General features: G+C 42.8%; 1 protein-coding gene across 4 annotated transcripts in view; it reads left to right on the top strand.

Moving 5' to 3' along the window:
• Positions 1-27,822, top strand: part of LOC137650198 (gametogenetin-binding protein 2-like) — an 86,419-nt gene that overhangs the window by 47,070 nt on the left and 11,527 nt on the right. Inside the window, exons 7-9 of one of the 4 annotated variants that reach the window (XM_068383376.1) lie at positions 12,970-13,122; positions 14,350-14,451; positions 20,624-20,911. In XM_068383376.1, coding sequence (XP_068239477.1) covers positions 12,970-13,122; positions 14,350-14,451; positions 20,624-20,911 — 543 coding nt within the window. The remainder of the gene's footprint in view (positions 1-12,969; positions 13,123-14,349; positions 14,452-20,623; positions 20,912-27,822) is intronic. The other 3 variants (XM_068383377.1, XM_068383378.1, XM_068383380.1) reach the window with 3 other exon arrangements.

The raw sequence follows: 27,822 nt of genomic DNA, 5'->3' as shown, positions 1-27,822 counted from the left end.
TCTCAGCGTGGGTGAGAACAGACATTCTTGCTGGCCTGAATTTTTGGCATAATTGATTTTTTCTTTCTTTTTCTGTGTGTGAATTGCTTAAAGGCCCTTGGGTGATTGTTCAGCGCCTTTACAAATGTAAGAAGTACCTCTTTTCCTGGATGCCGGCAGAGGCTTTAACCGCATCCAAGGGCTTAGAAGTGTGAGAGTTCATGGCCTTCTAATTTCATCCATGCCAGGCGTTTGAGGGACTAGACTTTGTTGCTTATGTGATTTGTCCTTGGGAAGCAATCTTCAGTGCCCTTGGACTCATCCTTGAGGTGGTTTAACCATGACCTCTCACTTCACTCGCCTTGGCAATCCTTGAGGTAGGGAGGCCTTCCTGTTTCTGCATATGGTAGTGTCTTCTTCCCAAGGGGAGTTTTCTTTTTCAGTTTGAGGAGGAGCCTTTAGAAATTTGAGGGGGATGTTCCCATGAAGGACAGCCACCCTCTCTAGGAGCTAAAGCAGCCCTTCCCTGAAGACGGTACCTCTTCGGGTGTTTCCCGTTCTTCCTTTGCCTGTCCAGGGGAGGCTTGTTTCCCCTCCAGAGGCTCTTCCCTTTGTGAGCTACTGGTGACTACGGGTGTCTTCTTCAGCTTCGACCCCAGGGCATTGCCCTTCTGGAGGTCTCCTCCAGAGTATTGGAGCATGCTCACCCAGGGCCTTGCCTTTCTATAAGTCACTAGAGCATTAGTTCCTCAGAGCTTGCTTTAAAGTTCGTTAACCTTGCCGGGTCCCCTCTTCGAAAGGGATCTCGACGCCTTTGGTGTGTCTCTTCAGTTCATCTTAGAACCTCTAGGCCTTCCTACAGCTGGTCTCTTTGGAGTAGCTGCATTTTCTTCAGTCTAATTTTGGAGTCTTGTGAAGGAGAGTTTTCTAAGCACCTTCCTTCTTGAGAGAAACGCCCTTTGGTTCCTGCTTCCCTGGATCATCATGGAACTTCTAAGAACTTCTAAACCTTTCTCCTGAGGGCTTAGGAAAAGCTGCGCTGCCTCGTGTCTTCCTCTGAAGGGTTCAGAGGGGAGTTTCTCCCAGGCAGTCTTTCCTTTGTGCAATGCCCTTAAGTAAGCTCTGGAGAGAGAGTCTTCTCTCAGGTGCCATTTCCAAGCAGGTGCCCTTTAGTTACTGCTTCTCCAGAGTTTTATGGATCTTCTAGATCTACCTACAGAAGCCTCCTGCATCCATGTTGAAGCTGCTTAGTCCCCAGTCATCCTTGGAAGGGAGAGTTTTCTCCCAGGCGCCCATCCTGAGGAAATCGTCCTTCTCGAGGGAAACAGCCTTCTATTCCTGGCTCTCTAGTCTGTCTTGGAACTTCTAGTCTCTCTTGCAGCCACCTCCAGTGCCTTCAGAGCTCCCTCCAGTTTTCAGTCGAGCTTCAGATTTTTCGGAGGTGAGGTCCTCCCAGGCATTTGGGGGGGGGGGGGGGGGAGAGAAAAGTGCCCTTTAGTTCCTGCATTTTCAGCTGGGAGCTTCAGTTAGCAAGTTCATGACCCTTGTAACTGTTGAAGCAGCTGTCCTTCGGAGTGTTACTCTTCAGAGCATGCTCATAACGTAGTTTCTTGTCCGTCATAATGTTACTCTTCATAGCATGCTCGCAAGGTTGTTACTAAACCTTGGCCATGCGATCTTGTTGGAGGTAGATAGCTGACGTACCTCGTTGGTGGTGTACCTTTCTCCAGACCTTCGGGAGACCATTTGCTAGCATTCTCTTCCAGACACACACCTTCCAGATTTTCCTCGTCCAAGGCCTTATCTAGGGTTTTCACCTGCTGAGGATTTTAATCTTTGAGCCTCTCTCCTACTAGAGACTTTTTATCTGATGAGCCTTCCTAGACATGAATCTCTGGATACATGCATTTCCAGATAGGTGCATTTCAGATCCATTCTTGTCAGGTGCAAGTTGCTTAGGCAGACGGCTCCCAGACACTCTGCCTTAGGTTTGCTTACTCTAATAGTATATCACTAGAGTCTTCAGATGCACCTCTTTTTCTCGGCGCATCCCAAGATGTGGTCCCTCCGGCATTGTAACCCAGATTTACCTTGTCTTTGGGCTATGCCTATTGTTACGATCTTAAAATCGTTGCAGGTTCTTTTAATATCCAAACTAAATTATTCCAACAACAACCAATGAAGTGTGGGAAATGAATATAAAAAGAAACTCGCAAAAAAAAAGCACTTTTATTCACAAAATTATATAGAAAATCAATGTTTCTTCTTCAGTAACTTTGACAAATCAAATCAATTAAAATATTAATAGAAAAGGGTAACAGTCAATAAGGTAGTTCAATAATTATATGGAATGTAGAAAAGTCTTCTGCAGCTTGTGAGAAGATGGTACAGTGGCTTAAGGCTTGAGAAGGTCGCAGAAGGGTGGCTGAATTTTAGGTGAAACTTGCACGATGACTTCGGATCAAAGACGTCGCAGAAGGGTGGCATCAAGATGGGACATCGGAAGTCTTCTCCAAGAATTTGATGGTAGTGTCGAATTAAGACCAGGCTGTAGGCAGTGTTGGCTACTTCTCGTCACAAGGAGAGAGGGCTGGCTTCTTTAATTTGTCTTTTCTTCTCAGCCATAACCAGATTTTGGAGATATACATTTGTTGTTTGAAGGGAAGGTTGGAAACTGGATCTCAAGACTACTGGTGTTCTCTTGTCCTTATCTCATCAGAACGTGGTTCCCATCTAGTTCGGACATAGTTCCTCTTATCCTGTCTCCTCTGGACAAGCTCTTGAAGTTTATATACCCGTTCATGGGTGGAGCGAATAACGTTGGACAGTCATCACTTCCGCATAAGGAGTTTTTTGACAATTCTGTATCCTGATTGGTTTCCTCAAAAACACCCACTTAGATCATGCAATAGTAGCTTCTAGAACTATTTTTTGTTGAAATCTGGACCTCGTTTTAAGCTATAACAAAAGCATGGCATGTGTCTACCTGTGATGACATTTTTCATAAACAGGGATATTTCTCGAGGCTCGGTTTCTTAAAAAAGACAGTTCTTTTATCGTTGCAGGCACTCTTCATGGAGGCTCGGTTTGTTTCCAGAATGCTGATGATCGTGAGATGATGACAGGTTTGACAAATACTACGGTAGTCAAATCTCCTCTCCCTGCTCACACTTTAGGAATACATACATATGTCTGTTTTAATATTATATTCCTTCAATAATATTGTATCTACTCATGACACTTACTAAGGCACAAGTGTCACTTAAGTACATATCCTTTGGATGCATCTCTCAAATCCCTGCTTTCCAAATGTGCTATCTCGGATTCTTTGTCTCTACAAGTAGCTCCACCAGACGCTCTTGCCTTATGAAGGCATCTGCGAGACATCTCTCAGGTGTGCTACAACAGTATCATCTTCACCACAAGCATGTTTGCCTAATGGGTTTCCTCCAGGATATTGCTCCTTATAGAGAAGCACCATACCAGATGTGCTCACTCTCCCCCTTACACATCCTTCCTACGCATGTCTATCAGGTACACATTGTAGGTCTCGTATCCATTAGGAAGGCATTATTTTCTTCCAGGTACAGAAGACATTTCTTAAGGGGCTGGATTGTATCAGAAAGGTCTGTGGCCTAAGAGAAGCCTTATCCTTCCCCTAAAGGACTGGAAGACACCCATCAACCTTCTCTGTTACATCCCGAGCAGCGAGACGCTGAGACTTGACTGCCCCGTGGTTGGCTTTAGCCAAGGATACCTTAAATAAGGGAATGTCTCAGCTCTCTGGAAAGGAGGCTTCCTTGAAAGTTGGACATCCTCTTGTTTAATTCCTGCAGAATTTACGAGGTGGAGAAAATACTATTGGCCGTAGGAGGTTCTCCTTTCCCCTCTTCCACTAAACCCCACAGTTGCAACCTGGAGACTGGGTTGTTCATAAAGATGTTTTTTAACGGTTCCAGTTTCTTCTCATTTGCAGAGGCATCTGGTATGGAAGTTACGCACGGCCATGGCTACCATGCAAGCTGCCTCTTGAATTGACTACTAGTTGTGTATAATCAGCTATCTAGCAGACACAGAGGACCTAACTGACCCTAGCAAGTAGTAGTCCCTGATGAACATTGTCCTGATGGGAGTCAAGGCAATTGGTTCCTAATGTTCCAGGTGCCCAAAAAATGGGCCAGTTGGGTGGTTGGAAAAGCATTGTGATGCCATGATTTTGAGATTTCACAAATGGATCGGCTGCCGAGAGGGACTTGGTTTACGTAACTTATCTTTGAAGGAGTCCTCTTTTGTTCCCACCAGTAGAGGTGGAGGTGACAGTGAAATGGAGGAAGGATACTGAAGACTATCCTGTTGCATGAGACATTGTTTTTCCTCACTGCTCCTTACCTTCGGGAGGAGACCTACAGATCCCTAGATCTGTTCTCCTTAGGAAGTGTTATAGCTGTTCAGTTGGTGGTATAGCTGACTCAGCCCCTATCACAGGACCAGTAACTGCGTATTGAAGTTGAGGTTAGAAATATGATTGGGGTGAAAGTAGAGAATGATTGGCCTTCTCTATTACTTTTAATTTTTCAATATTAATCTTACCCGTTGATCATGTAGCTGCAGCTCTGCTGCCCGACAGAAAAAACCTACGGGCGGAATACGCCAGCGATCGCTATACAGGTGGGGGTGTACATCAACAGCGCCATCTGTCTAGTAGGTACTCAAGTACTTCTTGTCAACAAAGAACCAATTTTCTCTCTGTCGTGCCACCGGCAAGACCTACTTGATACGCTGTTGTTTTCTGGAGTTGATTTTCACGTTATTTGGTGAAGTATTCTCTCTAGTTATTAGCTTTCGCTGTGCAGAAGTTATCATCAATACTTTCTCACTTTCATTGATTAGATTTTGGATTATTTGTTGACGACTTGGATAGATTTTGGATTTCCCCCCTTTGACTAATTCAAGATGTCTGACCTTACTCAAGTCCCCAAGTACAGGCAGTGTAGCGCTAGGGACTGTTGTAGGCGTCTTCCGAAGGCCTCTATCGATCCGCACACAGTTTGTTCCAATTGTAGGGGTAAAGCCTGTCAATTGGAAGATCGATGTGAGGAATGCGCTGGGCTTTCGGAATTCGATTTTCAAGAATTCCTTAAGTATGCACGTAGGCTAGAGAAGGATAGGATCAGGAGGAGTTCGTCTCGCTCTATTGATTTTTCCTCTCCCCATGCCCCACAACCTATTCCTTCCCCTGTAGTGGTTACACCCGACCCTCCTACTAGCTCTCATCAACCTTCGATGGCGGATATGATGCGTGCCATTCAGGCTCTTGGTGACAGAGTTGAGTCATTAGCGAATGACCGCAATCAACTCTTGGCTGACGTCAAAGAGTTGAAGGAGAAAAGTGCAGTGGGAAGTGTAGTGAGTGTCAGTGCTGTGAAAAGTGTCAGTGTTACGCATGAGGGTGCGTCTGTTAGTGCCTGTCGTCCTCCCAGTCCGGGACCTCTTGCAAGCTCCCAAGCCCAGGGGAGAAGCAATGTCGTACGACCAAAGGGTTCGACAGGCCTTGATCAGTGTACAGACGTACCCTCCGTGGTTGAGGACGTATCTTGCCGAGATCGTCCCACCCACAAACAGACGAGTGAGCCCATTCATTCCTCGTCTGCGGAAGAGGTTTCTCGACAGAAACGCTGGACCAAGGTCTCACGAGCTCTCAAGCGCAAGGTCCCTTCCGAGCGAGTCCAACGACCCAGGTGTAGCCACTGGGTCAGTTCGGACTCGCCGCAGTCCTCCGAAGACTGCACACCTCCCAAGAGAGGTAGAGTGGTTCCGCAGCAGGCAATCACTCCGTCTGCTGCCGCACCAGCCGCTGTAGACCCTAAGTGGTCTTTGCTGCAGTCTATGCAGACTCAGCTAGCTTCCTTCATGCAGGAGTATCGTGCTGAGAAGGCTGACGCTGCACCCGTTAGCCTACAACCTGCCACGGTTGTGCGCCCAGCTGACACTGCGGCTGCCTGCTCCCACACTCCGGCTGTGAGAGCTCCACCACCTATGCGCAGTCGACCCTGCCAGACGCATGTTGACGTTAGCCGACGTGCGGCACCCTCCGTTGATGTGCGTGAGCTACCGCATCAGCAGGAAGGTGGAGTCAAGCTGCCGTGTTTTGACGCGGTGCGTCAGTCTCCGCAACCCACGGTGGTACCCACCACACACCACCACTCCGGCTTTGGTTTTTGCCAGCTCTCAGACTGACCAACAGCGGCATGATGTTGGATCCAGTGCAGCTACGCATGCACCCGTGCTGCCGGATTCAGCCGTTCAGCTTTTATCTCCTCCTTTGCCGCTTCCTCCTCAGCATTCGGATGAAGGAATCTCTGATGACGACGAAGCTGCGCATTTGGACGACCAACACTCCGACATAGATGAACCCAAGACTACGCCTCCCTCCTTAGACTTTAGGAAAGTCCTTGCCCTGTTTAAGGAGTTGTATCCGGACCAGTTTGTGTCTGCAGCTCCACGCTCACCTCCCTCTGAGTTCGCTTTAGGCATGCAGTCAGCAGCTCCTGCCTTTACGAAGCTCGTACTCGCTCGCTCATCCAAGAGAGCTTTAAGGGTACTGGGAGAGTGGTTGCAGGCCAAAAAGCAACTTGGGAAGACAGCCTTCATGTTTCCCCCGGCCAAGCTTGCTTCCAAATCTAGCGTCTGGTATGCCACGGGAGAAGTTCTCGGCTTGGGAGTTCCTGCCTCTGCCCAGGGCGACTTCTCAAGTCTGGTAGACTCTCCCCGCAGACTGGCTATGAGACGCTCCAAGATTTGCTGGACCTCTTCGGACATGGACCATCTTTTGAAGGGAGTTTTCCGTGCGTTCGAGATCTTTAACTTCCTGGACTGGTGTTTGGGAGCCTTGAGCAGGAAGACCTCCCCTTCGGATAAGGACTCTGCCTTGCTCATTATGTCCTGCATGGACAAAGCCATACGGGATGGGTCTGGCGAGCTTGCGGCTTCTTTCGTGTCTGGAGTTATCAAGAAGCGGGATCACCTTTGCTCCTTCTTGTCGGCGGGAGTCACCCCATGTCAGAAGTCAGAACTGATGTTTGCTCCGCTATCGAAGTGTCTCTTTCCTGAAGAGCTGATCAAGGGGATTGCTGCCTCGTTGATCCAGAAAGACACTCATGACCTGGTGGCGTCATCCGCACGTAAAGTCACAGCTTTACCTTCCGTGCCTAGACCTAGGATGGACACACCAGCGTCTAGGTTCATTCCGCCCTTTCGTGGCAGAACCTCCAGCAGAGGAGGTACTCGTGCCGTTAGTCAACGTGGCAACAAGAAGAAGGGTTCCAAGTCCTCAAAAGGCAGAGTCTGACTGCCACCTTCTTCAGACAGCAGTGGGAGCCAGGCTCAAGAACTACTGGCAGGCCTGGGAGAACAGGGGTGCAGACGCACAGTCTGTGAAGTTACTCAGAGAGGGGTACAGGATTCCGTTCTTGCGCAAGCCCCCTCTAGCAACAACTCCCATCGACCTCTCTCCCAGGTACAGAGAGGAGGACAAGAGGCTAGCTTTACAGCAAGAGGTGTCTCTCTTGCTACAAAAGGGAGCGGTAGTCATAGTCCGGGACCATCAATCCCCGGGCTTCTACAACCGTCTCTTCTTAGTGGCGAAGAAGACAGGAGGGTGGAGACCGGTGCTAGACGTCAGTGCTCTGAATGTCTTTGTCACCAAGCAGACGTTCACCATGGAGACGACGAAGTCGGTTCTAGCATCGGTCAGGAAGGAAGACTGGATGGTCTCGTTAGACCTAAAGGACGCGTACTTTCACGTCCCCATCCACCCAGATTCCCAACCTTTTCTAAGGTTCGTTTTTGGGAAGGTGGTATACCAGTTCCAAGCCCTGTGCTTTGGCCTAAGCACGGCACCTCTAGTGTTTACCAAGCTGATGAGGAATATTGCCAAATTCCTGCATTTAGCAGACATCAGAGCCTCCCTCTATTTGGACGACTGGCTTTTAAGAGCTGCGTCTAGTCGTCGCTGTCTGGAGAATCTCAAGTGGACTCTGGATCTGACCAAGGAATTGGGTCTCCTGGTCAATATGGAAAAGTCCCAACTCGTCCCATCCCAAACTATAGTATATCTAGGTATGGAGATTCAGAGTCAAGCTTTTCGGGCTTTTCCGTCGGCCCCCAGAATCAGTCAAGCCCAAGAATGCATCCAGAGCATGCTGAAGAGGAACCGATGTTCAGTCAGACAGTGGATGAGTCTGATAGGGACGCTTTCATCGCTGGACCAGTTCATCGCGTTAGGGAGACTCCACCTCCGACCCCTTCAGTATCACCTAGCTGCTCACTGGAGAAAGGACATGACGCTAGAAGCGGTCTCAGTTCCTATCTCCGAGAAGATGAAGTCTGCACTGACTTGGTGGAAGAACAACATTCTGCTCAGGGAAGGTCTACCACTGGCTGTTCAGACCCCCGACCACCTTCTCTTCTCGGACGCATCGGACACGGGCTGGGGTGCGACACTGGACGGTCGGGAATGCTCGGGCACGTGGAATTCGGATCAAAGAGCACTGCACATCAACTGCAAGGAGCTACTGGCAGTTCATCTGGCCTTGAGAAGCTTCAAGTCCCTCCTTCCAGGCAAGGTGGTGGAAGTGAACTCCGACAACACCACAGCCTTGGCGTACATCTCCAAGCAAGGAGGGACTCATTCGATGACGTTGTTCGAGATCGCAAGGGACCTCCTCACCTGGTCAAGAGATCGAAAAATATCTCTAGTAACGAGGTTCATTCAAGGCGACATGAATGTCATGGCAGACCGCCTCAGCCGGAAGGGTCAGATCATCCCAACAGAATGGACCCTTCACAAGAATGTTTGCAACAGACTATGGGCCTTGTGGGGTCAGCCCACCATAGATCTGTTTGCTACCTCGATGACCAAGAGGCTCCCAATTTATTGCTCACCGATTCCGGACCCAGCAGCAGTTCACATAGATGCCTTTCTTCTGGATTGGTCCCATCTAGACCTTTATGCGTTCCCCCCGTTCAAGATTGTCAACAAGGTACTGCAGAAGTTCGCCTCTCACGAAGGGACAAGGTTGACGTTGGTTGCTCCCCTCTGGCCCGCGAGAGAATGGTTCACCGAGGTACTGCAATGGCTAGTAGACGTTCCCAGGACTCTTCCTCTAAGAGTGGACCTTCTGCGTCAGCCGCATGTAAAGAAGGTACATCCAGCCTCCACGCTCTTCGTCTGACTGCCTTCAGACTATCGAAAGACTCTCAAGAGCTAGAGGCTTTTCGAAGGAGGCAGCCAGAGCGATTGCCAGAGCAAGGAGGACATCCACTCTCAAGGTCTACCAGTCAAAATGGGAAGTCTTCTGAAGCTGGTGCAAGGCGAATTCAGTATCCTCAACCAGTACCTCTGTAACTCAGATAGCTGACTTCCTTTTACACCTAAGGAAGGTAAGATCCCTTTCAGCTCCTACGATCAAAGGTTACAGAAGCATGTTGGCAGCAGTCTTCCGCCACAGAGGCTTAGATCTTTCCAACAACAAAGATCTACAGGACCTCCTTAAGTCTTTTGAGACCTCGAAGGAACGTCGGTTGGCCACACCAGGTTGGAACTTAGACGTGGTTTTAAGGTTCCTGATGTCAGCAAGGTTCGAACCGCTTCAATCAGCCTCTTTTAAAGATCTCACTTTGAAGACACTTTTCCTCGTCTGCTTAGCAACAGCTAAAAGAGTCAGTGAGATACACGCCTTCAGCAGGAACATAGGATTTACATCTGAAACGGCTACATGTTCCTTACAGCTTGGTTTTTTAGCTAAAAACGAACCCCCTTCTCGTCCTTGGCCCAAATCGTTCGAGATTCCAAGTCTGTCCAGTTTGGTTGGAAACGAACAAGAGAGAGTACTTTGCCCAGTAAGAGCTCTTAAGTACTATTTAAGACGTATGAAGCCATTACTAGGACAATCAGAAGCTTTATGGTGCTCTATTAAGAAACCTGCTTTACCGATGTCGAAGAACGCAGTTTCTTATTACATCAGACTTTTGATTAGAGAAGCTCATTCTCATCTGAATGAGGAAGACCATGCTTTGCTGAAGGTAAGGACACATGAAGTTAGAGCTGTCGCAACTTCAGTGGCCTTCAAACAAAACAGATCTCTGCAGAGTGTAATGGATGCAACCTATTGGAGAAGCAAGTCAGTGTTCGCATCATTTTACCTTAAAGATGTCCAGTCTCTTTACGAGAACTGCTACACCCTGGGACCATTCGTAGCAGCGAGTGCAGTAGTAGGTGAGGGCTCAACCACTACATTCCCATAATCCCATAACCTTTTTTAATCTTTCTCTTGAAATGTTTTTATTGTTGTTTTTGGGTTGTACGGAAGACTAAGAAGCCTTTCGCATCCTGGTTGATTTGGCGGGTGGTCAAATTCTTTTCTTGAGAAGCGCCTAGATTAGAGGTTGTGATGAGGTCCTTTAGTATGGGTTGCAGCCCTTCATACTTCAGCACCTAGGAGTCGCTCAGCATCCTAAGAGGATCGCGAGGCTCAGTAAGGAAGACGTACTTAAAAAGGCAGAGTAATTGTTCAAGTCGTCTTCCTTACCAGGTACTTATTAATTTTATGTTTGTTATTTTGAATAACTGCTAAAATGAAATACGGAATACTTAGCTTCTAATGTTAACATGTATGCTGGTCTCCACCCACCCCCCTGGGTGTGAATCAGCTACATGATCAACGGGTAAGATTAATATTGAAAAGTACCTACTAGACAGATGGCACTGTTGATGTACACCCCCACCTGTATAGCGATCGCTGGCGTATTCCTCCCGTAGGTTTTTTCTGTCGGGCAGCAGAGCTGCAGCTACATGATCAACGGGTAAGTATATTCAAAAATTTATTTTACTAAGGAAAATAAAATTTTTCCATATTTTGTGGTACAGCTTCAAATAACTTCGCCAGCTGAACTCTATCTGATAGTTGGATAAGCCCACTTAGCATGTACCTAAGCACAGAAGAGTTCCTCCAGGGGAGTGTGGTGTAGTTATTCTATATACCTACCAAGGCACTTCCCCCAATTTTGGGGGGTAGGCAACATTAAAAAAGAAAAATACAAGGGGAACATTCAGCTTGACAAGGGATTCGACGGAGTTTGGCTGGTACTGCTAGGATACCACAGCCCACCCTCCCCCCCGTTATTCACCACAAATGAAGCTTCATATGCAGAATATGCTACTGCTACTACCTCAACGGTCACCAAGGCGACCAAAGAAAGCAGCAGGGCTTTTCGGAACTGCGTCACAATCGCTCGCCATTCATTCCTATTTCTAGCGCTCTCTTTTGCCCCTCTCACATTTATCCGCCTATCACCTAGAGCTCTCTCCACTCCATCCATCCACTCAAACCTTGGCCTTCCTCTTTTATTTCTCCAATCAACTCTTGCATTCATCACCTTCAGCAGACAGCCATTTTCTATTCACTCTACATGGCCAAACTACATAACACATTCATATCCACTCTAGTTGCTAATTAATTTCTTACACCTGTTCTCACCCTCACTACTAATTTCCTAAATCTATCTAATCAAGATACACCAGCTATAGACTTCAGACACTTCATCTCAAATACATTCAATTTCTGTCTCTTTGTTTCTTTTTTCATTTGCCAAACTCCGATCCATACATCACAGTTGGTACAATAATTTTCTCATACAGAACTCTTCTCATTCATTCCTAACACACTACTACCACTCCGTTCACTGCCCCCAACACTTTACATCCTTCATTCACTCTGACGTACATCTGCTTCCACTCCACCATTTGCAGCAATAACAGACCCAAAGTACTTAAACTGATCTACTTCCTCAAGTAACCCTCCATTCAACATGACATTCAACCTAGCTCCACCTCCCCTTTTTGTGCATCTACGGTTACCCACATTAATTCTCAACTTGCTTCTCTCACACACACTCCCAAACTCTGTCACTCTCGAGTCTATAATCATTACTGTATCATCTGCAAACAACAACTGATTAACCCTCCCACTCATGATCGCTCTCATCTATCAGTTTCAATCCTCAACCAAACACTTGAGCATTCACCTCTCTCACAACTCAGTCATCAAAAAATTGAACAACAATGGCTACGTCTCACATTCCTGTCTCAGTCCCACTCTCACTGAAAACCACTCAACTCGCTTCATTTCCTATCCTAACACGTTTAACTACCCATGTAAAAATTCTTCACTCCTTGCAACACCCTTCCATCAATTCGATGTAACCTCATCACATTCCATGTTGCTTCCCTATCAGCTCTATCATAAGCTTTCTCCAGATCCATAAATGCAACATAAACCTAATTTTTGCTAAATATTTCTTGCATATTTGCCTAACTAAAAATCTGATCCATACATCCCCTACCTTTTCTAAAACCACCCTGTAAACCAATAATCATAAAGTGGTCAGCAGACCCATTACTTGCCAGGTCTACTATACAGAGGATTTTAGCTAGAGAAAAACTTGTAAAAGCCACGACTGTAGAATACGCTGTTTTTTTATTTCTCTTGGGATGCCCGAGTTGTAAGGAATTTTTATTCTTCTTAGCATCCAAGATGCTCAAGTTTGTATTCCTGAGTCAGGTTTCCAATCAGTTGAAAAGAGAACTTCCTCCTATCTAAATAAGAGTCTTTTCAAGCAAAGGGCGATTGTTTGTATTCGTTTAGGAACTAATCACAAGTTATAGTAATTCTTATTTTTTCTAACCATACAAATCCAAGTCCTTTGCTTAAACCACCTTCGCAGGCTCCCGAGAAAGTCACAGGCTACCATCTAATTGAGATGTCAGTGAGCTGGCAGGAGTTGGTTGTTTACACCGGTGTTCCAGATTCCCCGTTATCTGTTCTCCTATAGTAAAGGACTCAGGTTTGTATAATTAGGAAAAATTAAAATAACTAAAGATTTTTTATTTTGAGTTGAGAGAAAAATCTTACCTTTGTACATTTATTTCAGGTGGCTGTTGAAGAAAAGCAGGGATATTCAAAGTTTGAGTTGTTATGCGAAGAACTCCAGCGGCAAGAATTGAAAGAAAAGGCCAAAAAGGAGAAAAAGAAGAAGAAAAAGAAGAATAAGAAAAATGACGAAGGAAAAGAAAATAATTGTCTCGTGAGTACTTTTGTCTGTGTTTTAGTAAGTATAAGCATTTTTTAATAGAACATGTAAAACTGCTCATGAAATGTTTGTAGTGATTGACAGCCTATTTTTATTCATTGTTACAGTCATATATTAAAAACTGTGTTGTGATGATTGATTTTGGTTAGGTAGACCAAGATCTAGAGGCTGTTGATCATGATAACTGGCAAGTATAATTCAAATCCATGTCATGACTACTAGATATATGGCTTTTTCTTTGAATGTTCATATTTAGTAGGTATTGTGGAAAATGTGGTATAAATCATTTAATTGAAGTTGTACATGGATGACTTCACCAAATTCATGGATATTTTACAAAATTATTACACTCTTTTAGGTAAATATTCTCTTAACGATAGGGTATGGGTTGAGATTCCTACAGTAATTAAAATTGCAGAGTATTTGTAGTCAGAATTTTGGGGTGACATATTTACCAAGGAAAGTGTAAGTAAATAAACTTGATTATTATTAGTTTACACTTGAGTTTTTTATGAGAACTCTGTAATTAGTATTACAAGCCAGACTTTTATGAGAACTCTGTAATTAGTATTACAAGCCAGACTGCAATCATAGTAGGAAAAGCAAAATGGAGCAAGCCTCTAGACCCCATGGAAGGTACGGCAATAGGGAAAAAGGAATGGAAGTAAAGAATAAACTATAAAAGAAAAAAAAATTGCCCTACAAGATGAGCATTCGTATATGAAGAGAAAACATTATTGACAATTTTGAAAAATGAAATAAAAGATTAACTTGGCTGTGTGTTCTTGTAGAATCGCTCTACGGACTCATGTGTGTCTTCTACTTTTATTACGTGGGCATATAGCCACTGATCAGTTCCAGTAGCTACCCATGTGAGCAAATGCGTAAGATATGTTTTGTGTTGTCGGGTGTATAAGGATTGTCCCAGATCCTTAGGTATCTGTAAAAAGAAAAGAAAAAAAAAATACCTTGAGAATGATTCAATATCGGACTTTTGTGTCTTGACAACCAACCTACTAACCTATTACTGCTGTAATTTTCATTTCGGTATTTGTCATTTGACTTGCTACTTGGCAAAAGTATTCATCACCTGATAATCACCAAACATTAAAAAAGAAAAAAAAAATGTGAAATTTGACACTTAAGCTATTTCAAAATAACTTTTTGAGAAATAAAAACAAATTAAAGAATAATTTAAGGTAAATTATTCTTTGTTTACAGTGTGATGATGAAGAAGGGTGTCGTGAGTGTGAGTTTAATATGTCATCACAGTCTTCTTGCTCAAATCAACGATCAAGTTTAATCAATACAACCAATAAGCAGGTAAGAGAGAAGGTTGTTGAAAAGAGGAGCTTATTGTGTTCAGTAATGATGACTGTAGTTTGAGATGTAGCATTAATGATTCATGTCGAATAACATTCCAGCAGATATTTCATTTGTCTTTTGGTCAAGGTATTCTTCAAGTCAGTCAGTTTGGTCTTGAGATTGATCTGGAGAAATTTATGCAGTCTTCCTGGCCTTTTAGTTTTGACAGTGTATTACAATGTACACTTGTTAGAATCTTATGGTGTTGTTTAGATCTAGTAACAGTCTAAATTTAATTCCTATACCTAATCACAAAATTGAAAAAGACATTGTTATAAAAGGTTTACTTTAATTTCTTAAAGTTTTATGTATTAAAACCAATTGTGGCTTTCATTATGCATTTTATTGAAATTTATTTTCAATAGTTATTTCTTTTCAATACTATTGGTAGTAACTCAACTTTTAATCTAAATTGATTATTTGTCATTGAACTTGAGAAAAAAGCCTCCGTATTTCATGTTGGAAGTAGAATTTTTTCTTAGAATATAAACCTTCACAGGTGTATTCCTGATCTCAGATTATTGCAGTCATTGAAACCTTGTCAACAAGGCACTTCCTGCTTTTTTGGCACTACCCAAGACCAGAGAAAAAAAGGTTTGATTTTGAAGTGTCTTTCTCCTAGAAAAGCTGTTAACCATAGCTAAAAAGTTTTTTCTACTTACCAAGTAGAAAGTAGCCACTGAACAATTACAGTGCAGTACTTAACCTCATGAGTGAGGAAGAATTGTTCGGTTATCTCAGTGCTGTTAGGTGTATGTGGAATTTCGAGTGTGTAAAAAAATAGGCTAGACAATTCGGTGTATGTGTTGGTAAACAAAAGAATTAGTCATAATGAGAGAGAGGGCTTCAATTTAATACTATCTAGCCAGTCAAGGAACTCGATAACTTAAGTTATCTCGATGGGTGGCTGGTGGCCAACCTACTACCTTATACTTCATTGGGGAAAGGTTAAGGCAGCAGTACAGAAGCATCATACAAATAGTTTGAGATCCTTTTCCTTTGCATTCTCTAAAGATTTTTTTGGGGGCCCATTTTGTGTGTGTGCGTGTGTGGTTATACATACATCGGTTGTGGAAGACATTAAGTTCTTTGCTAAACGCAGACCTTAATGCAACTTTATTTTCTCATCGAGAAGGTAACAGTAGTCTTTTCACCCTTTTTATCTTTCAAGCCTCAGTTTTTGGATGAAGATTAAGGGTAAGCATAGCAATTGGGATGCTGAGGTTGCCAGTAACAAGGTGCACAGCCTTGGTTAGTCTCTTAAGAGGAAGGGTTCCATCTATGCTCTTCAAGGACACACTCCTTAATTTCTAAAAATTAATCTTGTTTGTGGCTAACCTTCCAGGAGTACTCAAACCTCTCTAGCCCTATCAGCACAGATACATACATACATATACCAAAGGCACTTCCCCCAATTTTGGGGGGTAGCCGACATCAACAAGAAACAAAACAAAAAAGGGGACCTCTACTCTCTACGTTCCTCCAGCCTAACCAGGGACTCAGCTGAGTTCAGCTGGTACTGCTAGGGTGTCACAGCCCAACCTCCCACATTTCCACCACAGATGAAGCTTCATACTGCTGAGTCCCCTACTGCTGCTACCTCCGCGGTCATCTAAGGCACCGGAGGAAGCAGCAGGGCCTACCGGAACTACGTCACAATCGCTCGCCATTCATTCCTATTTCTAGCACGCTCTCTTGCCTCTCTCACATCTATCCTCCTATCACCCAGAGCTTTCTTCACACCATCCATCCACCCAAACCTTGACCTTCCTCTTGTACTTCTCCCATCAACTCTTTCATTCATCACCTTCTTTAGCAGACAACCATTTTCCATTCTCTCAACATGGCCAAACCACCTCAACACATTCATATCCACTCTAGCCGCTAACTCATTTCTTACACCCGTTCTCACCCTCACCACTTCGTTCCTAACCCTATCAACTCGAGATACACCAGCCATACTCCTCAGACACTTCATCTCAAACACATTCAATTTCTGTCTCTCCATTACTTTCATTCCCCACAACTCCGATCCATACATCACAGTTGGTACAATCACTTTCTCATATAGAACTCTCTTTACATTCATGCCCAACCCTCTATTTTTTACTACTCCCTTAACTGCCCCCAACACTTTGCAACCTTCATTGACTCTGACGTACATCTGCTTCCACTCCACCATTTGCTGCAACAACAGACCCCAAGTACTTAAACTGATCAGCACAGATAAGGGCAACGTTAGAAAATGTGCAGTAAATTATAGATAACTGCTCCTTCTTATTGTCTTTTCTTGGTGGAGGAGTTGACAGCTGGTTTGAGACTGGTCATCAACCTCTTTCCATTGAGCAAATTTACGGGTCAGGCTCCTTTGAATGTTCAAGTTTCCCTCTTGTTTGCTTTTATTGTTTGTAATTTTTTCTATGGTCTTACAAAAGGATGCGATCTTCAGATTCCCATCCACTAGGACTCTAGGAAACGTCTTTGCTTTGTCTGAGAAGCGATGGTGTACCACTTCAATGATCTCTGCTTCAAAATGGTACTGTTACAATCAATTTTCTTTGTGAATATCCAGTTTTTAACCTACATTTATCAATTATTTGAAAATAGATTTGTGATTTTATCAATTTATTAAGTTGTCATAGAATTGCAATACAGTATATCAAATAAGAATAAAATAATGAAATCAAACCACTTTTGGCCACCCCTATTAGAATTTGGAATGTTAACTGACCACAGCTCTCAAAGTATATGAGTGTTTCACCTTGCTTTCACTGGCCATATTTGTATGGGGTGTGCCTCCATTCTATTTTGATGATTTGAGAGTTGGTATCTGAAATTTGGTTGTCACAGGTAGTTGCACATATACCAAACTTTGAGTCAGTAGAAGACAAGGTCATCAAAGCTATAACCTAGCAGGTAACTTTGCCACACTGGACTAACTCAGGAATAGGGAAGATACAAGGTCTGAGCCTTTGTGTTGTCTGGCACTAGAGATATTTGGGTGACAACATTGCAAACAGCCTCAGCTAGAGGAACAAAACTACTGAAAATTACTTAGGACAAAGGTAGCACAAGAACTGAACCTTTTTCTGGCAGTATTAGTATGGAATGTGATGAGGTTATATGGAGTTGGTGGAAGGTTGTTGCAAGCAGTGAAAAGTTTCTACAAAGGTAGTAAAGCATGTGTTAGAATAGGAAATGAAGTGAGTGATTGGTTTCCGGTGAGAGTGGGGCTGAGACAGGGATGTGTGATGTCGCCGTGGTTGTTTAACTTGTATGTTGATGGAGTGGTGAGAGAGGTGAATGCTCGAGTGCTTGGACGAGGATTAAAACTGGTAGGCGAGAATGACCATGTATGGGAGGTAAATCAGTTGTTGTTTGCTGATGATACTGTACTGGTAGCAGACACAGAAGAGAAGCTTGACCGACTAGTGACAGAATTTGGAAGGGTGTGTGAGAGAAGGAAGTTGAGAGTAAATGTGGGTAAGAGTAAGGTTATGAGATGTACGAGAAGGGAAGGTGGTGCAAGGTTGAATGTCATGTTGAATTGAGAGTTACTTGAGGAGGTGGATCAGTTTAAGTACTTGGGGTCTGTTGTTGCAGCAAATGGTGGAGTGGAAGCAGATGTACGTCAGAGAGTGAATGAAGGTTGCAAAGTGTTGGGGGCAGTTAAGGGAGTAGTAAAAAATAGAGGGTTGGGCATGAATGTAAAGAGAGTTCTATATGAGAAAGTGATTGTACCAACTGTGATGTATGGATCGGAGTTGTGGGGAATGAAAGTGACGGAGAGACAGAAATTGAATGTGTTTGAGATGAAGTGTCTAAGGAGTATGGCTGGTGTATCTCAAGTAGATAGGGTTAGGAACGAAGTGGTGAGGGAGAGAACGGGTGTAAGAAATGAGTTAGCGGCTAGAGTGGATATGAATGTGTTGAGGTGGTTTGGCCATGTTGAGAGAATGGAAAATGGTTGTCTGCTAAAGAAGGTGATGAATGCAAGAGTTGATGGGAGAAGTACAAGAGGAAGGCCAAGGTTTGGGTGGATGGATGGAGTGAAGAAAGCTCTGGGTGATAGGAGGATAGATGTGAGAGAGGCAAGAGAGCGTGCTAGTAATAGGAATGAATGGAGAGCGATTGTGACGCAGTTCCAGTAGGCCCTGCTGCTTCCTCCGGTGCCTTAGATGACCGCGGAGGTAGCAGCAGTAGGGGATTCAGCATTATGAAGCTTCATCTGTGGTGGAAATGTGGGAGGTTGGGCTGTGGCACCCTAGCAGTACCAGCTGAACTCGGTTGAGTCCCTGGTTAGGCTGAAGGAACGTAGAGAGTAGAGGTCCCCTTTTTTGTTTTGTTTCATTGTTGGTGTCGGCTACCCCCCAAAATTGGGGGAAGTGCCTGGGTATATGTATGTATGTATGTATTAGTATGAATGTGACCACTTCATTGTAGACAGCCTCAGCTACAGGAACATATTCAGCCTTTGGTTAATAAACAAGTGAGCAAGGTTTTTAGGAGACGGGTTCTCCCCATAATGGATGTCTTCACAATGTGCTTAAATTATAAGATCTTTTGCATAGGTTGGCTCAGCCTGACTTGATGGCCTTGAAGCTGGTCTCTCCTTTTTAAGTACAGACAAGTGTTAATCCTTACACCTTTCCTTTATCAATTATTAAACGTAATAGTGGGCTTCCTCGGATCCCTGCAAATCTGTTAAGAGGCTCTAGCCCAAATTCCTCCCAGCCTGAAAGATTCTCCTGAAGTAGCCCTATGTCAACAAGTTCCATTTAGATCTGTAGGCATATTGTACCGTCACACGTGTCAATAGTTGCCACAGTAGCTATCAGTTATTCTTGCCAAGCCTCTGCCATCAGTGTCTACCAAGTAAATCATATTCTTTCTGTGGTGTGTTGAAGGTACCTGTCATCCCAGTCAATGCCTCTATTTCTGTGATTGCGGGCTTCTTGATCTATCAGCCTTCAGAAGTTCTTGGTGTCTAATCAGAAATTGAATAGCCTTTTTACTCAAATGATGGAACTAGGCAGTAAAGTGAATTATTGCATCCATATATCTTAGGAGGCTCTTCAAGACTTATAATAAGGCATATATATTCCCTCTTTCTGTTATATTTGCTTTCCTGCTGGCTATGTCACTCGCACCAAAAGTGGGTTAGTGTTCAGCTTGTTTAATTGCGATTATGTCAAAACTCAAGTCAATACTTGAGATCATATCACTGTATTCCCCTTTCATTATTATAGTCCTTTGGGAACCATTCTTCATGACCTTATCAGAATCAGGCATCCAAGAGTTTAGATGCTTTAGACTTTTTTAATGCATAAGCAAAAGTAATCTTTGACACTGTCCGTCTTGCTGAGGCGGGTCATCCTTCAAGTATTAAAAAAATTACTTATTCTGTCTCTGTATCTACCATGGCACTTCCCCAATTTGTATCTACCATGGCACTTCCCCAATTTGGGTGGGGAAGGTTAGCTGACATGAAAAAAAGAACAAAAGGGGACTCGGCCCCAGGCCCTAGTCGGGTAATAATGGCTGCATCAAACCTGGGCCCTCTCAACTTGCTTATTCTTATAAAAGAACATTGAGAAAAGTCACCATGAAGGGAGGTACTTTAGTCTACATTCAGTCTACTAGAGGTTTGTATCTTAGCTAGTAATAATATTATTGCCTCACCTGAATGGTTAGCTGATTGATCTTTGCTCATATTGCGATTTGTCAAATTCAAGTTTCTCTCTGGTTGTGTTCCTACTTCAGTGACCTTTTGAGCATACCCCTTACATAGCTATTCCTGTCCTCTATGCTAATATGGGCTTATATAATTAATATATTTGATAAGAAAAAAAATTCAACTATAAAACAATTTTTCATAATGACCCCTCATCACAGATGCTTAACTCCCCTCTTCTAGTTCTAGGTGGAACTCACAATGGGTCAAAATCCTACACTTCATCAGTTGCTTTTGGTGATTTTACTCTTCTGTCTACAAGACAGAATCCACATCTCTGGTATTCAATGTGCGAGTGAAGGCTCGATATGATTGATGTGTTTGTTTGGAAAGTATATGTTATAATAATCAAAGTTGATTAGCTGCAATTGTAATGTGTATTTTTTATACTCTCAGGTTAGGAATGACATGTTCTGTAGAGGGAGCTCTCATTTGGGTCCACCATTAGGAAATTCACACAACCCTTTAGAACAGCCAGAAGAAATAACCCGGTGTAGCAGTCATTGTGGTAGTATGGAAGCAAGTGATATAGGAAGTGAGAGAGGAAGCAGTGAAGAAAAAGAAAGCTGCTGTCCTGGTCCATATAGAGAAAATGAACATCACCACCATCGTTGTAGTCGTAATTCTCCACATCCGTTAGAATGTACTGCATCTACAGATTCTTTAGTGTCGAGGTGTTCACAGGTATGATGCCTACAATATTATCATGAGACAAACACTATATTTCCTCCTTTTTATCTTTTAATGAAATTGTTAATAATGGTATAATGATGATACAGTATGTGTGGGGGCAGTAGTGCACCTCAAGCTGTGCATTGTATGCATTACTAAGCGGTCTTTGCAGTGCCCTTTCTGGCCCCTATCGAACATAATTTTTAAGCCTTCAACTAGGACTCCGTTCTTGCTTCCTTCTTTCCATCTTGTTGTCCGACTTCTTAAGACTTACTTTAGTGTGATACTGCAGGGTTTTCCTAAGGTCCACATGGCCGCCACTCGATGCCCCCAGAGGCCCCAGTGCTGGACCTTATGAATCAAAGAGAAAGAGAGAATTTATTTTTATAAAGATTTACTCAATACAAAAAGTTTCAAGTTTCCCTTAGTACTCAACTAAGGGACCCAATTTCTTTTTATTATTTTTGTTTTGCTGCTTCTCAGATTTAATTTTTTCCAAACAGTCTTCACCTTGCTATGACCAGATCAAAGATAACTAACATCATTAGTGATTATTTAGCATCTTTAATGAAAGGCTGTTTTTTTTTTTTTTTTTTAAATGGACAATCAAAGACAACAATAAATTTAAACCAATCACATCAATGACAATAGCACTCTTCCAAACAAAGGACATGTTAAAGTAATTCTACCTCTTCTTCAAATAGTCATTTGACCCATGGATAATTTATATGAATAATCCACAAGACCCTCATCCCTGTTTACAGTCTTATAAAAGAAATTTCATGTTTCTTTAAATATTTTTATATGAAATGCAAAGGTTTTAGTAAATTTATGTACAGTATTTAATCTCAAATTTTGCAGCATTAATTTTGATAAAATTTCATTATGTATCTTGATATACGATGTGCAATTGATGACAGTAAGCAGTAGAATGTTGTTGAAGGAAAAAACTTGAAAAAATGTAGTAGAGTAATACAGTACTGTATATGAAAGAATGGAATTGAAAACATGTTACTGTATAAGTTATTCAATTGAACCAGATGCACTGGTACACACACTGTATATTGCTGATACTGTAATTTGGAAATTTTTGTATCAACTTGAAACAAAAACTAAGGAGCCTTTGCAAAGACACTACCTCCCGCACAAAATTAAACCAATTACATTGTATGTCAGAAAGTCCTCAACATTCAGATACGGACACAAATCCAACTGATATAAATTTCAGATATGAAGTATTGTAATAAAACAATGTTATATACTTTACTACAGTAAGAAAGACATTTGCAATATGAAACGGGACTATTTGTTGACTTTTTCCGCTGAAAATCATAAGCATGCGAGTTATGATGAAGCTTATCCTAAGCCAAAATTTTACAAAATTTTAAATTTGAAAATGGCATCTTGGATCTTATTAGGTTTGTAAGTTAAGGCCTTTATACACACAAAATAGATTACCTCGCTTTGTGAGTAACTTTGAATACGAGCATACAATTCTAAATTGGGTTGACAGTATTGGATTGGCCTTTGAGGAGCAAATATTGTGTCTTATGGGGATCTTTTGTGAACGAGACTATCAAGAGATGCACAAAATTTCTCAAGTGCGTCAAATTTCTCAGGTGTAATGAAATACTTCATGCAAATCTCAAATTAATTTACTGTACTTCACATGTTTAATATGAGTTATGATATGTCTCCATGAATGATATATTAACTTGTATATGTGTGCTTTCAGTTTCTAAGCTAAGTCTGTCTAAAAAAAAGATTGGACATGGGTTCTTAGGGAATGTTTCTAGTGAATTTCCTTGATTTTGTATTGGAAAATTTCTTTAGTAATATGAGCATTTTAGTTTGAGATAGCTCCTAGAACAAATGAAACTGGTAAATTGTTCCTACATGAATACAACCATTTGTCGTTTAATAGGAGAATGATTCAAGAACAGCTGGAACTTGGCCATTAAAACTTATGACGAGGTGTTGGCCAGGAAGCAGTGGGGTGGGTACACTGGATAGTCACTTTTGATTTCTGCTACAGACCTACACTGAAGTGCTATAGGCTTCTCTTGGAACTTGACTTTATAATATCCTTTCTATCGCTTTTCATGGTATGTATGTGTGCCTACCCAACCCGAAGACAGACGTGGACCTGCCTGGGAGGGTAAGGAGAATGCTGAGCATCTATGAGCAGTAGGGAGGTAAATCCTCATACCTTATTAATGTCATGCAGAGGCACGTTTGCCACCTCTCCCTTGGGCCCATCCCTGAGGTTGAAAAAGTTGGCTAGACCTATCTCTTCATCCCCCTGTACTCTGCCCTCTGACCCTTTCTCTTTGGGAGACAAGATGGGTGTCATGGGTGACAAATAAAACATTTACCAAGTATCGAGGCTTGGAGAGACTTCTGTTTCTCTCTTCTCTACTTTCAGATCCTATTCTGTTTGACATTGCTGTGCTTTGGACTTTGCTAGGGTTACAAGGTACTCCGTCCAAAGAGAACTTACCCTTGGTGCTTAATCCCTTAATGCTTCCTTAGTGCCTAATGATCCTATTGTCCTTGATTCCTCAACCCTCTGCGCGTTCTACGAAGAAATTGTTTTGGAAGGAACAAATTCTCATCCTTGGAAGAAACACCGTCGTTCTCATATTCATCCTTTCGTATCTTTAGAGCTCCAAGTGTCCTCCCCTTGCTATGTGCGCCATTGCGAACAAAATGTCTCTGAGCACCAAAGGGAAGTTGTTTTGCCATGACCAGAAAAAGCTCATAACTGGCAACCATGTATGGTTATAAGTCAACTCCAAATTGAGTAGCACACTCATTCCTCTATGAGGTTGAGTCACTCTACTTCTGGTCACCATTGGTTCTCCTCCCACACTACAAATACATCTCCCTTGCTGCATTTTTCCCTTTAAAGTTCTTTTAATTTTGGTGTGATTTGTGAGAAGTGTTTTTATCAGGTAGTATGCGGACTTGTCCCGCCCTTGAAGTCTGCCCATGTGGAACCTTCGTGGGTCACGTGGCGGTAGATCTATACCCTTTGAGCCCGAGCTGCTGTGGTAAGCAGTGTTCATTTGACTAGCCTTGTGAATTTTGCAGGGAGCAGCCACCCTCCTAGTGGGAAAAGTATTGTGCCTATAGTAAGGAGAACTCAGAGGGACAGGTCCCCTCCATTTCTTTCTCTATTCAATGCAGGCCTCTCAATGCGATTCATGCAATCTCTCTTGCCTTGATTCTCTTTTACCAAAGCTTCCTGTGACCTCAAACAACTGAGAGTGAGGGCCATAACAACATATCAATAATTTTCAGAATAGTGTAATATTTGTTTGTTTTTCTCGCTTATGGGTCATAGTGAACAAAAGTCGCTTCCTGATACTAATCCTTTGGCCACAGTACAGCCTGAACTTGACCTTGCACAAGTGTCTTTAGTTCCATATTATACTTACCAGTATGGATCTTACCTGTATGGATCTTCATTTCTGCCCACGAGCGGTCTCAGTGGTGAACATCACGTATTTGCTTCAGATTTTCAGAGCCAAGGAATTCTTTGCTTTTGAAAGATTCTAAAGTAATGGCTTGAAAATTTTTCCCCATTCTCATTCGAGAATACCTCACATATGGAGTCTGCCTTCTTGAAAGGTGCTTGCGTCTCCCCGGCTGGTACACACATCCAGCTTGCTTTGTACACCTTTGGGGCCCACAGCATTACCTTTTCTCAACATAAAGATTCACTTGGTTCACTCTAAAAAATCTCCATATTATTTTTCCCCCCCAGATGTACCGACATCCACAGTTGTGTCCGTGACAAATTTCACTTGATAGGTTTGGCCGATTCATCAGTGTACGAATTGTGCAGCCCCTTCCCGTCTTTTTTGGAAGGTGAGTTATAACTTTAAAAGAATTTTCTGCTCCATGTGTCTCAACCACACACATATATCCCTGTGTGTAAGTGTGCTGACGTCACAACATGCTGCCACCCTTGCATGCGAATGAGCGATCTGAACGCTGTTTTCCAAGGTGGAGGAATGTTACAGCAAATAACCTGAGCCTACTGGGGATGACTGGTTTCTAATGGTGTTTGCTTCAGTGGTAGAGTCTTTTGACTGTGGGATTCTCTGACCCTTGACTAGTTCGCCACTTACTAGAACAACAAACTCCCAGTGTTTTGGTCTCCAGTCCTGGGCCCAGTTGTGGCAATGAAGGATGCATTTCAGCACCCATGGGATGGCATAGATTTTTATGCCTTTCCCCCTGTTTTGCCAGCTATGTTGGGTATTGAACAAAATAAGAATGACAAACTCGAGAGTAACACTAGTTGCCCCAAGGGAGCCCAAAGCAGAGTGGTACCCAGACCTTTGGGTCTTCCAAGTCATAATTCCACAAGAACTTCCAGCTTGGCCAAACTTACTATATCAACCACATGTAAAGAAGTACAGTACCACAACACTGCTCACTGTCTGTCTCTTCATGGTTGGAGCATATCCAGCACCTTCTCTGAAAGAGGCTTTTTGAGACTGACTGCATAACAACTTTCAGGATATCTCCAGAAGTCTTCCACTGGAGTCTATCAACCAAAGTGGTGAAACTTCTGTGATTGGTGTCGCTCAAAGCCACTTATTACCCTGATTGCAGACTTTTTGTTCCGGCAGTCACAGTGGTTAAAGGCTATTGCCCAGCCTTTTGATTAAAGGGAACCTCTCTCTTTTCCTCATGGGACCTTTCATCTCTTATGAGAAGTTTTGAATAGGCCTGCCCACTTTGGGAATTAAAATGCCATTTTAGAATGTGGTAAGGATCCTGCAATCTCCTAAGATGACACCTTATAAACAAGGCTCGAGATGAGGCTTTACCCTGAAGAACATTTTTCTTTTAGCCCTGATGTCAGCCAAGAGTATGAACAAATGGTATGGCTTGTCCTACCTTGTATCACTTAACAAAGGGATGGAAAACACTTTTTTTTTTTTTTTTTTCTCCTTGTTACAGAGTTTGTGGCTAAAAAAATCTGAACATTAACAACACCAGATTTGACTTTTTACCATCCCGATGGAGAGAGGTAATTGAGGGTCCAGATAATCTGTTACTCTGTCAGTCAGGAGATACCTTACGAGAATGCTCCTCAGCGACCAAAAATCTCCATTTTGTTCGTTCGCATAGGATGCGCCAAGAAGATTACTACCGCTAGAGAGATATTGGGTCCTTTTGACTTGTTTCCCTTTGCCTGCACATACACGGAATAGTCTGGCCTATTCTTTACATATTCTCCTCTGTCCTCGTAAACCTGACAACAATGAGATTACCAAACAATTCTTCTTCTTCTCAAGCGGTCAACTACTGCACTGTAATTGTTGAGTGGCCACTTTCCTCTTGGTAAGGGTAGAAGAGACTCTTTAGCTATGGTAAGCAGCTCTTCTAGGAGAAGGACATTCCAAAATCAAACCATTGTTCTCTAAGTCTTGGGTAGAGCCATAGCCTCTATATAATGGTCTTGCACTGTCAGGGGTTAAAGTTCTCTTCCTTGAGGGTACACTCGGGCCCAATTTTTCTCTTATTACTCCTCTTGTTTTGTTAATTTTTATAGTTTATATAGGAAATATTTCATTTAATGTTACTGTTCTTAAAATATTTTATTTTTCCTTGTTTCTTTCCTCACTGGGCTATTCTCCCAGTTGGAGCCTCTGGGCTTATAGCATCTTGCTTTTCCACCTGTAGCTTAGTAGGTAATGATAATCATAATGATAGCACAATCTCTCTATGGTTCCATAAACTTATCCTGAAAGCTTACAATTCCTTGGGAAGTGCCCCTCCCCTCAAGGCTCATGGCATTCGTGGTCTTATTGCAACCTTAGCGTTCTGCAAGAACCATTCAGCGGCTGAAGTCATTAGCGCAGGATTCTGGAAGAGACAGACTACCTTCACAGCTCACTATCTAAAGGATGGTACCCTTAGATTGCTGGATACTTTTTCTATAGGTCATGTTGCAGCATATCAGATAAACTACGCCAAGCTCTTGCAGGACAATTAACCTTTTTATCACATCATTAGTTATTCTGAAAGATGTGTGCCTTACTTGTCTTCCTTTGCAAATATCTGCTTTTGGGAGTAGCTTAACAGAAGGTACCCTTATGCAGGTAAGAATAATGTATCTTTAATCTGTGTTTGTGACAAACACTCTTGGGATAATTTTTCAATAGTTTAATCAATGTTTATACAAGAATATTTATTGTTAGGTCATTAACTTGGGGTTTGAGGTTGACATATTGACCTCTCTATGAGCCAGTTTAATTATCAAACTGTACATAGATGACAAATAGATGTAAATATCTTTTTTAAGTGGCCTATTAGTGATTCAGAGCTAGATAGAGATCCGTCCAACAATAAGGACTTCCTCCCATTTATAAGGCAAAGGGTTCTCTTACAAATGACTTCTGAGTTTGTATTTGCATGGCAATAAACTACAAATAAATGAAATAATTCATATTTTTCCTAGCTATACAAACCTGTCGTTTATTCAAATGTCCTACCTCATCCACCCCTCAAGTCTTTACCATAAGCAGAGTGACTCGGCCTTACCGAACCATGGAGTTGACTGGTAATCAGACATGGTTCCCAGTTATGCACTTTCTTCTTTCTGGTGTTAACAAAACGACTTAGGAGTAAATTCATATAAATTACTTGGGTTTGTAAAGCTAGGAAAAATACAATTTGTTTTTAGAATTGTAATTTTTCTGCTCCCAACAAACAGGCTACTTTCCAGTCTTTGTCTGTGGTCAACGCCATTTCCCTTGTAACTCAAGACCCGAAATATATATCTCGGCCCTGAACACCTTTGTCCATCACACTTGGTTCTGGATAGAGATGGCCAGAACGGTCGGACATGTAATGAGGTTCCATTTCATAAAAGCAAGTTCAGTTTATAGTAGGGCACTGAG

Source organism: Palaemon carinicauda, chromosome 11 (genome assembly GCF_036898095.1).
Source record: "Palaemon carinicauda isolate YSFRI2023 chromosome 11, ASM3689809v2, whole genome shotgun sequence".
Taxonomy (NCBI): domain Eukaryota; kingdom Metazoa; phylum Arthropoda; class Malacostraca; order Decapoda; family Palaemonidae; genus Palaemon; species Palaemon carinicauda.
This window is presented reverse-complemented; position numbering and strand designations above follow the sequence as displayed.